General features: G+C 38.1%; 1 protein-coding gene across 2 annotated transcripts in view; it reads right to left on the reverse strand.

The window, feature by feature from the left end:
- The window catches only part of Hook3 (hook microtubule tethering protein 3), an 83,715-nt gene that overhangs the window by 56,566 nt on the left and 10,621 nt on the right, over window positions 1-16,528 (reverse strand). For both annotated transcript variants that reach the window (XR_012911847.1, XM_075986435.1), the window contains exons 3-4: window positions 3,871-3,943; window positions 1,040-1,090 (exon numbers count right to left, since the gene is read on the reverse strand). Coding sequence is in view for 1 of the 2 variants with exons in the window: in XM_075986435.1 (XP_075842550.1) it covers window positions 1,040-1,090; window positions 3,871-3,943 (124 nt within the window). In the remaining variant the exon portion in view is untranslated. The remainder of the gene's footprint in view (window positions 1-1,039; window positions 1,091-3,870; window positions 3,944-16,528) is intronic.

Consider the following 16,528-nt stretch of genomic DNA (forward strand, 5'->3'; position numbering starts at 1 on the left):
AGCCTTTCTGAAAACCCATGGAAAGGACTACAGAATGATACCAAAGTTTGAGACTTGCATTCTAGGCTGGATGTGATGGAATGGTGATTCTCAGCCTTCTTGATGCTGTGACCCTTACATACAGTTCCTCATATCGTGGTGACGACCCCCAACCATAAAATTATTTAATTGCTACTTCATATCTGTCTGTAATTTTGTTATGAACTGTAATGTAATGTAATGCAGGATTATCTGATATGTGACTCCTCTGGAGTCGAGACTCACAAGCTGAGAACCACTGTGATAAAGTCCCTCACTAAGATGGAGAAGATAGATACTAGAGACATAAATATGGGTATCTTGCTTGCAGGGAAAAAAATGCCAAGAAAATAATACATATTTCTGGGGAATGTTATGTCCTATTGACATCTGTGATAATGAAATGAATTAGTTCCGCTGTGTGAGTATCTCCCCAGCAATGCCTATGTTCTGATATATCTGAAGGATGAGGTGAGATCAACTAGAGTTCAGGAGGTAGCTGCTGAATAAAAGACAAGTAGCAGGGCCAATCACAATGCTCCAAATGAGCTCTAAACTACCTTGACAAGTACAGGAAGAAAAGATGGTGCAGCATAAAACAAAATTTAACATATTTTACTAACCACGTACAAGCTACTCCTAGCAATGAAAACTATTGATATGTTTACCACCTAAGAGATAACTGGTTATTTGAACCAGCATCCTCAAAGCTGCAAAAGGGGAGAGAGAAACTATTAATGTTGACATGTTTTTTTCTTAAGCTTGAAACTATGAAAAATTTAAACCACTGTAATATTTCCAAGTAGAGGGGCTGGAGAGATGGCTCAGAGGTTAAGAACACTGGCTGCTTTTCCAGAGGTCCTGAGTTCAATTCCCAGAAACCACATGATGTCTCACAACCATCTACAATGAGATCTGGTGCCCTCTTCTGACATGCAGGCATACATGGAGGCAGAACACTATACATAATAAAAAAATAAAAAAAAAGTATTTCCAAGTAGAATGAGAAAAAAGATCTTACCTCATGATTGTAATCCAAGATTCCTTTTAAAATTTTCTTTAAATTACTTATCTGTTTAGAGAGAGAAAAAGTGGGTGAAAGGCAAGCACAGATCAGAGTACAGAGTAACATAAAAACTCAAGTGAATCACAGAGCAAGTGCAAGCTAAGTATTCCAGACCACAACTCTGAAGTCTCAAGTGGGCCAAACTCCAAAAACTTTTCAACAGCATGTTGGTACTTTAAACCATTTGGAGTTTGGAGCATTTCAGATTTCAGATCTTGAGATTAGGAATGTTCAACTGGTCAAGTTTATGCAACTTCTCTAAACAAACAAACAAACAAACTCTAAATTTCCCCAAAAAATTTCTTCTGAAATCTGAAACACTTCTGGTTCAATTCCCATAATGGATATTTAAACTGTATGAAAAATAAAACTTAATAGGATATTTGAAGTAACAACATCAGAAAAAGACTATTACTTAGTGATAACACTATGGGGAAATAAATAACCTAACAGATTATACAGACTATTGATAAACAAACGAAATAAATGTATTATTCTTAAAGACCCGACCTTAAATTTGTGCTATTTTCTCTAACTTAGGAGTATTAAACAGAAACTACTGCCAAAATTATCCTTGGAATTCCTTTTAAAATATTAAAAATTAATTTACACATATGCGTGTTTTGCTTGTATGTATGTTGGCTCCCCTGGAACTGGAGTTACACAGAGTTGTAATCTGCTGTGGAAGTCTGGGGAATTGAACTTGAGTCCTCTGGAAGAACAGCAGTGCTCTTAACTGCTGCGCCATCTTTCTAGCCCCTTGGGGTCTTAATCCAGGAAATAATCTCCAAATTCTTCCATCGTCAAGAAAAGGCTGGGGGTTTTTTTGTTTGTTTGTTTGAGCTAAATACCAAACAAAGTAAATAATTATGACCCTGGCAGCACAAGCCTTTAATCCCAGCACTCTGGAGGCAGAGGCAGGCAGGGATGCTCAAGGTCAGCCTGGTCTACAAAGTGAGTTCCAAGACAGCCTGGGTTAAACATAGAAACCCTGTCTCAACCCCCTCCCACAAAAAATTACTATTGTATCCTGAAATACTAAAACAGACTAATATTAAGTATTGCAAAACACACCAGTGCTTTAAGGAGGACCACAGGTAAGATAAGAGGAAGAATTTCACGGTGTCTTAGGGTATTAACTCACTCCAGAACTTAAGTTCACAAGCTATTTTTATCTGAATAAAATGACAGGCAGATTAACTGCATTATTTGATTAAAAACTCTTAAGTTCTCAGCTGCTTTTGATCCTCCTCATACAGTTAAATTTGCATTGGATTAAATGTGCCATATCCTGTCAATCATCCTTGTGATCTGGTTGAATTTGTTCAATGTTAGTACTTAGTACATTAGTTACGTCTCTTCCTTATATGAACTGTTTTGGATTTAGGATTGATGATGCTCAACCTGTAGCTGGGTACGCCCTAGAACAATACATCCTAGAACAAAAAGACAATACAGTTTGAGGCTAACAAATGAAAGAAGCTAAAATACTTAGTTGCAACCTTCTGGTTTAAAACATTTTTACAAAGATTTATTTTATGTGTATGAGTGTTCTGCTTACATGTAAATATGTATGAGCACCATGTGTGTGCCTGGTGTTCTCCAAAGTCAAAAAAGGTTACGGGATCTTCAGAATGGGAGTTACAGATGGCTTTGAGCCACATGTGAACTGCTGGTTCTGTAACCTAGGTCCTTGCAAGAGTAACAAGTGTAACAAGTGCTCCCCTACTAACTGCTGAGCAATCTCTGCGGCCCCTGAAAACACTTATTTTTTAAGAGAGAAATAAACTGAAAAGTTGCTTATTTTTTAAAAACAATAAAACAAGCATGGTGTGCTTGCTTATATGCCTGCTAATCCAAGAGGTAAAGACAGGAAACTGTGAACTCAAGGCAGATTCAGGCTGTACAGCAAACTATCCAAAAATAAAACAAAGCCAAAAAAAGACAGTATCATAAATAAACATTTTGTATTTCTGAAAAAATATATTTGGAAATATATCATTTATTTCCTATTTGCTCTTCTAAGCTGTTAATTTGTCATACTTCCAACACCTGAAAGTGGAACACCTTAAAACTGATACAGTCATTTAAGATAGTGGTTTTCCCCATGGCAAAAAGTTACATTATTTTATTTTAACCAATGGCATATACAGTTGAAGAAGTGATTCATAGAAAGGTTCTTGCACTTGTCATAGAGAGTAACTGGTAGAGCTGCAGTGTGAATACAGGCTCCCTGACTCCAAAATCCTGCCACTAATAGGGCTTTACTGACTTACAGTACGGCATATCCTGGCAGGCAGTGTGTCAAGTTACTACTAATCTTCAATTCCATATTATTTTGCTATAGGCTTCCTAAATAACCTTCTAATCTTACTGGAAATATTAGACAAAAAAACAAGTATTATAAATGTGGTGGTTTGAAAGAAACGACCCTAGGGAGTGGCACGATGAGGAGGTGTAGCCTTGTTGGAGGAAATGTGTCACTGTGGTGGTGGATACTGAGGTCTCCTTTGCTCAAACTATGCTTAGAGTGGCACACAGTTGCTTCTCGCTACCTGTTGATCAAGATGAAGCTACCTCTCCAGCACCATGTCCACCGGCATGCTGTCCTGCTTTCCGACATGGACTATGCCTCTGAAACTGAAAGCCAGCACCAACTGAATGTTTTCCTTTATGAGAGTTGCTCTGGTCATGGTGTCTCTTTACATCAATAGAAAACCTAAGTGAGCAATAGTAAACACCAACACAATATTTAAAGATTTAAAGATAACAACAAAAAGAAATACCTTTAACCTCCAATTGTCTCCTACTTCAGTTTTGATTCTGTTTAGCCAATTATCATCGAAATATGCAGGATCTCTGCAAATAAAGAAAAGATGGATTAAGATAGTGTAGCTGTCACGCTTATGAAACACCCAATCCCATCTCATGTCATCATTTAAGTGAGCCATAAAATATGTATATATGTATATGCCACATGCCAGCATTAAATAATCCATGAGACCAGATGTAACACACATTTTCTAAAATCATTTTGAGAATTTTGATAATAAATTAGGTATATAAGATATATTACAACATGGATATTAAAAAACTAAAATACACATTGTTAATATATAGTTAATATAGTCTAAAAGTGAGTTATAGTTGCGTAAACAGAACTAGAATTATTAATAGCATAAAACTATCCAAAGCCAGTCAAAACCAATAACGTGCATTTTTTTCTTTTTTAATTAAGGATCTTTTAAATACAATCTTTTCTCATTTTTCATAGCTATCCCCATTCCCACTCCTTCCCCTCCTCAATCTTCCCCCACCCCACTCCCCCTCCACTCCTCAGAAAGGGTGAGACTTCTTATGGGGAGTCAACAAAGTCTGACACTTCACTTTGAGGCAAGACCAAGGCCCCACCCTCCATATCTAGGCTGAACAAGGAATCCCTCCAAAGAGGGATATAAAAGTTATAAACTAGGCCGGGCGATGGTGGCGCACGCCTTTAATCCCAGCACTCGGGAGGCAGAGGCAGGCGGATCTCTGTGAGTTCGAGACCAGCCTGGTCTACAGAGCTAGTTCCAGGAAAGGCTCCAAAGCCACAGAGAAACCCTGTCTCGAAAAATCAAAAAAAAAAAAAGTTATAAACTAGATCTATTAAAATCATTTTGAACTTATATTTAAATTAACTTGTCTATTCATCTTTTTAAAATTTATTTTTCTTATTTGATAATGGGTGTGTGTATGTGAATGAGTGTGCACAAAGAGGTAAGAAAGGGCAGTAAATCACTTCAAGCTAGAGTTATAGGCAACTGTGAACCATCTGATATGGTGCTGGGAATTGTAGTTGGTCCTCTGGAAGAGCAGGAAGTTGAGTCATCTCTCCAGGCTTCTAATTCATCTGCTTTTTCTTTTTTAAACAGGGTCTCACTGTAGCCTTGGCTAGCCTGGAACTCTGAATGCAGTCCAGGCTATCCTCTAACTTAGAGAGATCCACCTGCCTCTGCCTCTCGAGTGCTGGGATTAAAACCATGCACCACAACACCTGGCCATTTATCCACTTTTAAAAACTAGTTAATAAACAGTTCACATATTATATATTTATTCATTTAGATTACATGAATCACTTCAGAATGCAATACCGACAGAGTTGCACAACCATCACCATATGTTAAAGCTTCAGTGTCGTCATAGAAAAGGAAGCTTAGTGATGGAGATGGCTCAGTGGGTAAAAGTGTCTGCTGTACAGCAGTGATGGCCTGCGTTTGGATCCCCAGTTCCCACATAAAAGCCAGGAGCAGAGGCATGTGTCTAACCCAAGCATCTAGGGAGCAGGGTCCATGGGGGAAGGGGTTTGGTGTGGTGGGAGGATGGAGACAGGTGAATCCCTTGATTGAAACGGTAAGCTTCAGAATAAAATATTATCAGACTCCCTGTCTCAAAAACCAAGGTATAAAAGTTATCAAGGTCTGACATCCAATGTCAACCTTTAGATGACATCTATCTGTACATTAAGAGAAAGAACGAAAAGGAGAAAATAAGATACACCTTCTATCTATTAGCTGTTTTTGTCATTTTTTTATTTTTCTACTTCTGGAATTACTAATTTCTTTCTTCTTTGCCCTGAACATTTTAATGAGCAAAACAGTAAACCATATGACCATATATGTCCGACTTCTCTCAAGTATGAGTCTAAGGTTTTCCTGTAATGTAACATGTATCAGGATTTGACTTCTTTATGGATATACATACATACATACATACATACATGGCTAAGCACCACATAATATGTCCATCCACAGTCAACTACAATATTGGTATGGCCTACTTTGTTTGTACAGATGCATTTCTTACAAACCATCTCTATGATAAGTGACTACTACAGTGTGGTTACCCACTCTTTTAAACTAAAAAAAGACAAATATTTGGATTGTGTTTACTCGTAGCTATGATCAATAATGATCCAGTCATGTTCCAGCTTTCCTACGGACATGGTTCATTTGATAAAGTTTGTCTGTGATGATTCATGACTTCTTTTCACTTTAAAAACTGTGTGTGTGTGTGTGTGTGTGTCTGCGCGCGCACGTGTGCACATGCAGGTGTCCATGGAGACCAGAGGAGGGAACTGGATCCTCAGGTGCTGGATACAGTTTTACACTGCAAACATGAGCTTTAGGAACTGAACCCTGGTCCTCCACAAGCACAGCAAGCACTGTTGACCAAGGAGCCATCCCGCTAGTCACCATTTCATTTTCTTTTTAAATTTATTTTTTATTATGGGGGGGTGTCCTCTTTCCCTCTCAGCATCATGAGCATGAATAGAGAGAGGCCTCCAGGAGACAGAATTCAGTGAATCAGCTCAACTTTATTCCAAAGTATAAGGAATATCTAGGATTGGGGAGCCTGGGGACAAATTTGCATTAAATGGCATGCTCCTATCACAAGGTTCCTAGCAAAAGTCTTAGTTATCATATGTGCACCAAGGGAGCCTTTTAGCAGAGATCTATGTCAGGTTTCAAGCTAAAGATAAGTCAGGAATCTGGTGTAGAGACAGGCATCTGGTTTAGATAAGGTCAGTCCTTCAGGTCCAGGGACAGTCTCTGGATAAGGTCAGGTAGAGGCAGGAAGTTCTGCTGGAGAGAGGGAGCCCTATGCTGCCAAGCTACTGAGATAAGCTGCCAGGCCAAGGGGAGACTGCAACCTCTACTAGTCAGCAGAAATCTTCCAGCATTTTATGGATATGAACATTTGCCTCAATTACGTAAGTGTACCATGAGGGTACCTGGTGTCCTGAGAAGCTAGAAGATATTAAATCCCCTGCATCTGGGGTTACAGACGGCTTTGAGCCATCATGTAGGTTCTGGGAACTGAGACCCCCCAGGTACTCTGCAAGAGCAATGAACGCTCTTAATCCTTATGTCACTTCTCCAGCCCTTTCTTTTCACTTTCTTGATGGCATATTGTATATACAAAGGTTGTTAAGACTAATGGTGAAGTTCAATTTATCTAGCTTGTACTTATGACATTTTTTATCTAGGACATTTCTGCCAAGGTCACAAAGACTTATTCCTTTTTGTAGTTTTACCTCTTGTACCCGGGTCTCTGATCCACTTCTATAAAGCAGAAGAGAGCTAACTTCATTATCTGGAATGTGGACATTGACACTCCTCTGTTCTTCCTTTAAGTGTAAGTTAGTGTTAGTGTTTCTAGGCAAAGTTTTCTACATCAAGAGAAAACAGTTTAGGTAATCTGATGCAAAAAAAAAAAAAAGAGGTGTGCATTAGTACTTAAAGGATGACTGGGCCTCACAAATACTGGACTAACAATCTAGACTGTTTTCTTCTACATTTTTTTTTCCATCTACACCATTTTATCTCTGTGAACCAGCCTCTTCCTGTTTCTCCCAATACAAACCTGGAAATGACTATAGATATGTTTTAAGTCTTTATAATTTCTAATTAAGACTGGCTGTTACTAACTCATAAAAGCCCAGCAAGCTGCAGCCAAAGTCTATTTTCATCCTTGATCCTTTTACATGTGGTTAAAAAGAGAAATGGCCGCAAGTAGGACACAAACATCACTGGAGAAAGCAGCATAGCACCTGTCAGAGAGAAGTGAGCTCTCAGAGAAGTAAACTTCCAAGAACTGGGTAGGCATGTCCCTGCTGCAAGCATTCTCCAAGAACTGGATAGACATGTCCCTGCTGCAAGCATTCTCTTTGCTTAAAATCTCTTAGAAAACAGACAATGCAAAGAAAACAACGGGGATTCTAGTATAAGAGCAAAAAATTATTATAAAGATCAATTCAGATGTTAGAAAAAATTTAAATATTATTTTTGACAGTTAAATCACCTGAAAGTTATGATTATTGGCAGTAAAGTATTAATCTTTCATAGTCTGATGCTATGTGGTTGACTGCTAAAAGTCATAGGCACCGAACCAGAAAGTCCCTTTTAAAATGCTTTAAAACACTGTCTGGTTTAAAGTAGTCTCCAAAAAGGTTTGTGAGATGGCTTGGCCCCCAGTTTGTGGTACTATAAATAGGTAATTATATCATCAGGGTGCTGAATTCATCAATGAATTATGGAGTATGAGGAGGGACTGATAAAAGAATGCAGATCACTGGAGGCACGTTTTTGAAGAGTACACTTCCTCTTTGGGTCTTTCTGCTTCCTGGCATGCTCACTGTGACATCAATATAAGATCACCCATATCCTCCTGCAGCCACAGTATTTCTCCTTACTGCAGGTTTATAGTAGGAATGAGCAGACCATGACTAAAAACCTCTGAAAATGTGAGTTAATAAAGTCTTCTTTTTATTTTACTTATTCATTCACTGATTGATTCAGGTTTTCTTTTTGAGACAAGGTCTCATGTAGCTCAGGATGGCTTCAAACTCATTTATTTTGGAGCTCGAGCCCAGCCGTGAATGTCTGATCCTCCCATTTCTGCCTCCTAAATACTGCAACTGTGCTGGAATTAAATGCCCAACCCCCAACCCATGCTGGAAGTCAAACCCAGGACCTTGTGCATGCTAGGCAAGTACTTTACCACTGAACTCTATTATATATCAACCCCTCCTCCATTAAAATTGTTTCTCACAGCAACCAACAGAAACCTAACTTGAAAGTGTTACAGGTAAGAACCCAGAAACAATTTCCCCAAGTTCAGAAGCTGTTAAGTAGCAGAGTTAAAACACAAACTTTTTGTTAAAGCAAATAAGCAGAGCTCAACACAAATGATTCTAGCAAACACTAAAGTTCAGTGGCGCAGGGCGGTGGTGGCGCACGCCTTTAATCCCAGCACTCGGGAGGCAGAGGCAGGTGGATCTCTGTGAGTTCGAGACCAGCCTGGTCTACAAGAGCTAGTTCCAGGACAGGCTCCAAAACCACAGAGAAACCCTGTCTCGAAAAACCAAAAAAAAAAAAAAAATAAAGTTCAGTGGCTAATCATCTCAGTAAACTGTTAGAAGTGGAAAAAAAGAAAAACATCATTCATGGTCCCTCTATTTAAATAGATCCTGGCACCTGTTATTCACTGTTATTCCACCCGATACTTTACGCACATCTGCCATAAGGAACTTCCCAATACATTTTAGCAAAGTAGTTAGCACATATGTAGTAAGCTTCTAATCTACTACCTCAGCAGAACAAACCAGGAATAGTAGTCTGAACACCAGGCATGGTGGCACAAAGCTATAATCCTAGCATTTAGGAGGCAGAGGCTGGGACAGAAGGAAGGTGAGTTTGAGGCCAATCTGGGCTACATAGTAAATTCCAGGTAAATCTGAGTCATGCAGCAAGATCCTGTCTCAAAACAGAATACTCACCTGCAACTTTCTTTACTACTGTTTTTCACCCCAATGGGACTTATAAATAGCAATAAACTTTGACTCTAAATGCAGGCCTCTTTGAGCGCCAGAGTTATTTTAAGTTTTAATTTCTATGTCATTGAGATCCATTTAAAAAATGCCTCTGATCTACAAGCCCCTTGCCCAAGGACAGACAGTTCCTGAAATGCTAAAGGAAATGCTATCGTTTATGGAAGATAACAGACCACATATCTTTCACTCCCCTAAACAAGCCTGCTTGACCCACCTGCACTGGATGTGCTTGATCACACGTGGGCAGGAGGTTCACAGGCAGGACATACATCAGGAGGTACACTTGCCCAAATTGGATGTAGGCTGGAAGTACGTCAGGATGCATGCTTTCTTGCAACTGAGCCTTATGGGAAATACTCAAGCTGTTGTAAACACTGATTCGGGGCCATTTCCAGGGAATGGGAATGTGGGTATAGACCTGGCCAGAGCCCAGCTACTTGGCCAGTATTTAATTAAGCCCTACTTCAAATTGGCTTTAAACCGTGGTAGTGGTCTTATTTTCGATTGGTAGGATTAACACCTCTAGCTGTGAATTTTGCTTAAGCAGTGTGTAATTCCAAAAAATTTCTAAGTATTCCCTAATTAATGGTCTTGGGTAGGAACAAACAGCATAAAGGCAATTTTTTCACAACTCTTTTAAGGATTATGGGTTTATATTGCATGTAAATAACTAAATAATCTCACTGGGAATGTTTTTCACAAATAACAAATTATGCACCTATGCCTTGACAACTGTTAAAACCATCTCCTTAACCAGCAGTGGATTTATTTGCCTGTACTTACTCTTGTGACAGGCCAGATGAAGGAAAGGAACATTAGTTTTAATTCTTAACATAATTCTAAAAATATATTGTCTTCTTATATCCAAATGCTTTCAATTAACAACAACAACAAAAAAAATTAATTTAATTTCTATTGCTAGAAATATTTAAATAATGTAATATTCTTTACAAACCCATACACATTAATATGACTCCAACAGAAATCATATTTTGATTCTACTTCTTTAAAAAGATGGTTTGTTTGTTTGTTTAGGGCGAGTTCCAGGGTGGCCTTGAGTACTAGTACGGCTAAGATTTCAGGACTGACCACTTTGGTAATAGATAACCAGTCCGGGACTCATCCTTAGGAAGACTATTTCTCCTGCTTTCAGCATTCTTTAGTTGGCTGTAGTTCTTTGTCTAGGGATTGGACTTTTTTTTTTGTACATGATGTGATTCTACACACAATACACTAAAGATTCTAAGAGAAAAGTGATCTAATAAACACTTTCAGCAAAGTGGTAGACAATAAAATCAACACAAAAATCAGTAGCCTTCCTATTAGACACAGCAAACATGGTGAGAAAAAAGAAACAAATCTCCAACAGATATGACAAGAAGCTAGAAGGAAATCAAGGTTGTTTTAAAAGAGACATTGGGGGCTGGTACACAAAAAAGGCTACATAAGTTTCCATGTAAGAAATTTCGTATGGTATTTAAAACAAAAAACTTAGGGGCACCCCTCTGGAAACTCCTCCCACTTTGGGAGTCTTTCTAGCTTGTTGTTATACACATTTGCTCTGTTCCAGAGGAAGAAAGAAACAGTAAGAACCACAGCAGAAGCAGCAGCAGCTCAACTTGCTTAGGAGCTATGGAGCAGCAGCCTGCTCAGCAGCCTGGCAGCTGACCCACAGCTCATGAACTTAGCAGGCAGAAAGACAACGGTCAATTTTTTTCAGAAGATAAAATGGTAAAATAAATCCTACTTTGTTCATGGTACTGGAAGAATAATCTCCACAAAAGCTCTAAACTGTGGGTTAAGAAAAATGCAAATATGTGTGTGTGTGTGTGTGTGTGTGTGTGTGTGTGTGTGTGTGTGAGTGTGTGTGTGTGTGAACAGTTCTGATTTCTTCAGATATGCTGAAATGCCAACATCTGACATGAATTCGAATGTATTTGTTACATTTGAAGATTTACTTAAGACACATTTCTTAGTGTTCTGGGACAGTGTTATGATAAGAGTTTTCAGTGACTATGAGAAATTATTTCATTTATAAAACGTGACAGAGCAAGAGTCACTGAAGCTTCTTGGTGGACATAAGACACAACTTCGTAATTAGATGACATTTAGTAATAAATCTGAGCACCTCAAGTCAATGACAACACTATAACACAAAAGTTATACTATCTAGCTTGAGACATTTTGTATTTTCAAAGTATTCATGGCCAACCTCAAAAAGATGCAGTCTATCTTGGACATCCTTAAGACCCAAACCTCTCATCTAATTCTTTGGTAAATTTCAGAACAGGACCATGGACAAGTAGTTCTACAGGGTGGAAGAAAAAGATCTACTTAAATGGATCAGGAATTGGTGAGACCAGTGCAACAAAATGCCCATATACAATGAACATCTACAAGCCTCAATCCAAACTCAGCCTTTACGGATAGTTATTTAACAGCAGGCGTTCTGTTTCCTGAAGGACATCACTGATGATCTGCTGAGCTGCTGAGCCAGTGGTTTTCCAGGCCAGATCAGACTGCACACTAGAGCCCTCGCTGTGGCTTTCCCTGTTCTTTGCATCATTTCAGAATCCAAAGACTCTACTAGCTTTAGAATTCTGAATGTAACTGTGTTCCTGAAGGCCAAGGGATGGATGAGAGTAATGTACAGAAGAGGGTATTGATCATAGCAGGCAACACCTAGATACACGTGGCCCTCCTTGGGGAAGACACCACAGGATATGGCATGCAGCATGCACCTAACATCTTAAAGGGATAGTGCCTGAGTTGGCTGAAGGAAATGGTGTGTATGGAACTCTGCTGGAGATCTGAGGGAAATTCTGTCCACGGTGTGAGCTTTCAAAGCAGATAAAACCGATGTGAAAATTAATTTGATACTGAAACTTAGCAACTTCATCACAATGTGGTTTCACAAGGTCCTAAAGAAAGTATGTTTTTGCTTTTCACAGCTTTCTAGAACTTTTTGACATGTGATTTTCTTGAGATCTGTGAAACTGTATATGTTGAAGGGTATTTGTTAATTTTACTTTTTTTCAAGACAGGATTAGTTTAAGGATACCCTGGGCTACATAAACTTGATCCAGTCTAAAAGAGAAACAGAGCTCACACAAAGGTGATCCCAGCACTTGGGATCCCCTGCCTTTAATCCCTGCACTATGGAGGTGGAGACAGGCATGATATGGCTGGGCGGAGAGAGGAATATAAGGTGGGAGAAGATAAGAGCTCAGTGCAATCTAAGGACAGGATAGCCCTTTTGGTCTGAGGACCAAAAGGTCTCTCTAGTGGCTGGCTGCATTGCTTCTCTGTTCTCTCAGTTTTCACCCCTAATATCTGATTCCAGGTTTTTATTATTAAGAACAATTAGAATTTGTGTTACACGTATCTATATAAAGTTATTAGAATAATATCTGACTATTTTGGTGACATGCAGATCACAAGTAATGACTCAGAGTATGCCAGTGTCAATTAAACATAGCAATTAAGACATCTATATAATTATTTTTGCTATATTATCTAACTAAATACTCATTGGCCAGTAAAACAAACCTTCCAACAGATGATTTAACAAGACTTGAGGACCCCTTCAAGGAGCACAAGTCAGAAAACCTACTCTAGAAAACACAGACATATTTCATTTTATTTACTTTAAATGAAGCCTAAAAGTTTTTGTGAGGCTGTCTTTACTAGAACCTGTGTAAAACAACTCATGATTCTAATAGAAATAGAAAAATTACTCTGATCTTGAAATAATCCCTTAGGTAGGCTAGACAGAGCTAAGCATTCTGGAGTTTGTGGTCTAGTGCTGTGTGTTTGGATTTAGTGTGAAAACAGTTATTACAACGAAATGGAAGGAACGTCTCCTTGCCAAGCCAGTTCTTAGAATGTCAGACAACAAACAGCTTCCAGCTTGGCAATCGTAGGGTGGCATTAAAGGCGTTCATCAGGAAGATGTGGGCGTGTGGGGTGCCAAAGAAAGCACTGCATGTTACTAACGTATGAGAGCTGAAGGCAGGTCAGACCTTCTGGTTTGTCTTTAAACAAGCCACTGTAAACACCAAGTTCAACAGTTGCATTTTAAGTATGATCATTTAACACACTCAAATGGTTACGCTGGAAGTAGTTTCTTCTTGTTTTATAAATGCTGAATTTTACTTAAAACAGTTATCTGATTTTTTTTTAACACTTTAAAAGTAAAAAATGTGCGAGGGCCAATGAGCAGGCTCAGTGAATAAAGTGTTTGGTATAGAAGTCTGACAACCAGAGTTCAAGATAGGAGAGAACAGACTCCCCAAAGCTGCCCTCTGACCTCTACATGTGCACTATGCTATATATGTGACACACTGCATATGCACACACACATACACACGCACAAAATGAATTATTAAAAACGTGAGAAGTATACAGTTGTTAATTTATTAATGTCATAGAAGTATCTTAATTCTCATGAGGAAAAATGAATTTATTAAAAAATCTAGCAGACTTTGTAATTTAAATTAAGATAAAATTTTGTTGAAAAAAATTTAAAAAGAAAACTGACCTAGTGATATGATTCAGCAGTTCAGAATACTTACTGCTTTATCAGGGTTTGCATTCCAGCATCCCTATCAGGCAGATGTGGAGTTAAACCTATTTCTCCAGCTTCAAAGGACCTGATGCCTGCTTCTAGGTATCCGTATCCACCCCCCGCCACCCCCCCACAGGTGGGCATAAAGAAAATAAACCTTAAATAAAAAGAAAAATAACAAATGCTGGCAAAGATATGGACAAAAGGTAACCTTTACACATTGCTGGTGGGTAAACTAGTATAGTCACTATTAAAATCAGCACACAGGTTTCCCAAAAATCTAAAAATAGATCTCCCATATGACCAGACATAGTACCCTAGGGATTTACCCAAAGAACACATATCAATACATCACAGAGATAATTTTATATCAATGCTTATTACAACACTACTTAAAATAACTAAGTTATATAGAACCAACCTTGGTAAAAAAAAAAAATGTGATATACATAAAATGGTTACCCAATCACAAAAGGACAGTCCTGAAAACATATACACAAGTACCATTATACAGACCGAGCAAAATGAATATAGATATGTGTGTATATGTGTGTATGTGTGTGAATGTAACAACATTAACGAAAAAGGCTATTTATTTGAAAAAGAATAAGGAGGCATTTATGGGAAGGTTTGGAGGTAGGATTTGAAAGAGAAAAGGATGTCATTATATTATGACCTAAAAAATAAAAGAAAAAAATTAAACTTGCAATATCTAAAAAAAAAGAAAGTGTGGTGTATTTATACAGTGGAATTGTTTTTCAGCATAAAGATAACGGAGTCATATCCTTTATAGCAAATGGATGCAACTAGAGAAAATGAATTAAGTCAACACCAGAAAGACAAATAAATATATTTCTTTTCTTTAGTTCCTAAACTTTACATTGACACATAATAAAATCATGTACACGGTGTATGAAAGTACAAGTAAAACTGTCTATGGAATAATGGGGGCAGTACTGAGAACAGGACAAAAGGTATGAGGGCAGGAACACATTCAGTATGTATGTAACACTGCACTACACAAGGAAGGAATATGCGCAATGAAAATAAAATATAAATAAAAGGCAAAAGGAATTTAAATTCAGATCAGGGCAAAGTATTAACTGTTCCTAAGCATTTGCATGCAGGCACATCAAGAACCACAGGTTTTGCCAGGTATGGTTGCACGGTTTTTAATTCCAGCACCCAGGAAGGAGAGGCTGGCAGATATTTGGAGTTCAAGGCCAGCCTGACCTGTAAATTCCAGGACTGCTGGGGCTATGTAAAGAAAAGATATCCTGTTTCAAACAAAACAAACGACTAAACAAATCACAAGTTTCACAGAAGAAACCATCAAATTCTAATTTTTTATTTTTTTATTATTTTTGGTTTTTCAAGACAGGGTTTCTCTGTGCCACTGGAGCCTGTCCTGGAACTAGCTCTGTAGACTATGCTGGCTTAGAACTCACGGAGATCCACATGTCTCTGCCTCCCGAGTGCTGGGATTAAAGGTGTGTGCCACCATCGCCAGCTCAATTCTAATTCTTACTGCTATATTTTTGTAATAACTAGAAGCAGGGCTGTCCAGGTTTCAAACGAACCATTCTGAGTTCCATTAAAAAAAGAAAAGAAAAAAAAGTGTTGTCTATGGCATGAAAAAAGATGTATGCATGCTAAATTATGGAGGAAAGTAAAAACTGTATTTTTCAAACATATGTACCCATTCTAAACACACAAAGAAGGTTTTCTGAAACATTTTAGCTACTTCTCACATGTACAAATCATTTTAATTACAGGAAGGTAGACATATCAAGCATGTATTTAAAGATTACACTGAGTTTCAACAGAACTAAAGAAAAATCCCACATAGTCATACATAAATCTTTTGTTATAAACTGACAGGTACTTAGAGCTTCAAAGTATAAAATCATCTAAAAATTATGCCAAACCCAATTCACACATAATATTCTAAATAAAAAAAAAAATCCCAGGACCAGGCATGATGGGCCTATCTTTATTCCTAGCATTCAGGAAGCAGAATTCCAGGCAACCTAGTCTATATAGCAAGTTCCAGGTCAGCTAGGGTTACATAACAAAACTTGTCTTTAAAAAAAAAAAAATCCTAGATCAAAAAAGTTGATAGTGATTTTTCTATCATTGTGCTTTCAAAGTAAGCAGCAAAAAAGAACCAGATAAAAGTTGCACATACCTCAAATAAACATTTCATTCTTTCAGTCACAAGCACCCACAATAACAGATTGAATCTGAGAAAGTTACTGATATCTGATTCTTTGAAACTGATAAGAATGAGCCAGGCAGTGATGGTTCACACCTTTAATTCCAGCAATCGGGAGGCAGAGGCAGACAGATCTCTGGGTTCGAGGCCAGCCTGGTCTACAGAGCGAGTTCCAGGATAGCCAGGGCTATACAGAGAAATCTTGTCTCAAAAAGCAAAACAAAATAAACAAACAAAAGGAAACTGTAAAGAATGGTAAAGTTCATACGATTCAATAAAAAATTATGT

Source organism: Microtus pennsylvanicus, chromosome 9, assembly GCF_037038515.1.
Source record: "Microtus pennsylvanicus isolate mMicPen1 chromosome 9, mMicPen1.hap1, whole genome shotgun sequence".
Classification (NCBI taxonomy): domain Eukaryota; kingdom Metazoa; phylum Chordata; class Mammalia; order Rodentia; family Cricetidae; genus Microtus; species Microtus pennsylvanicus.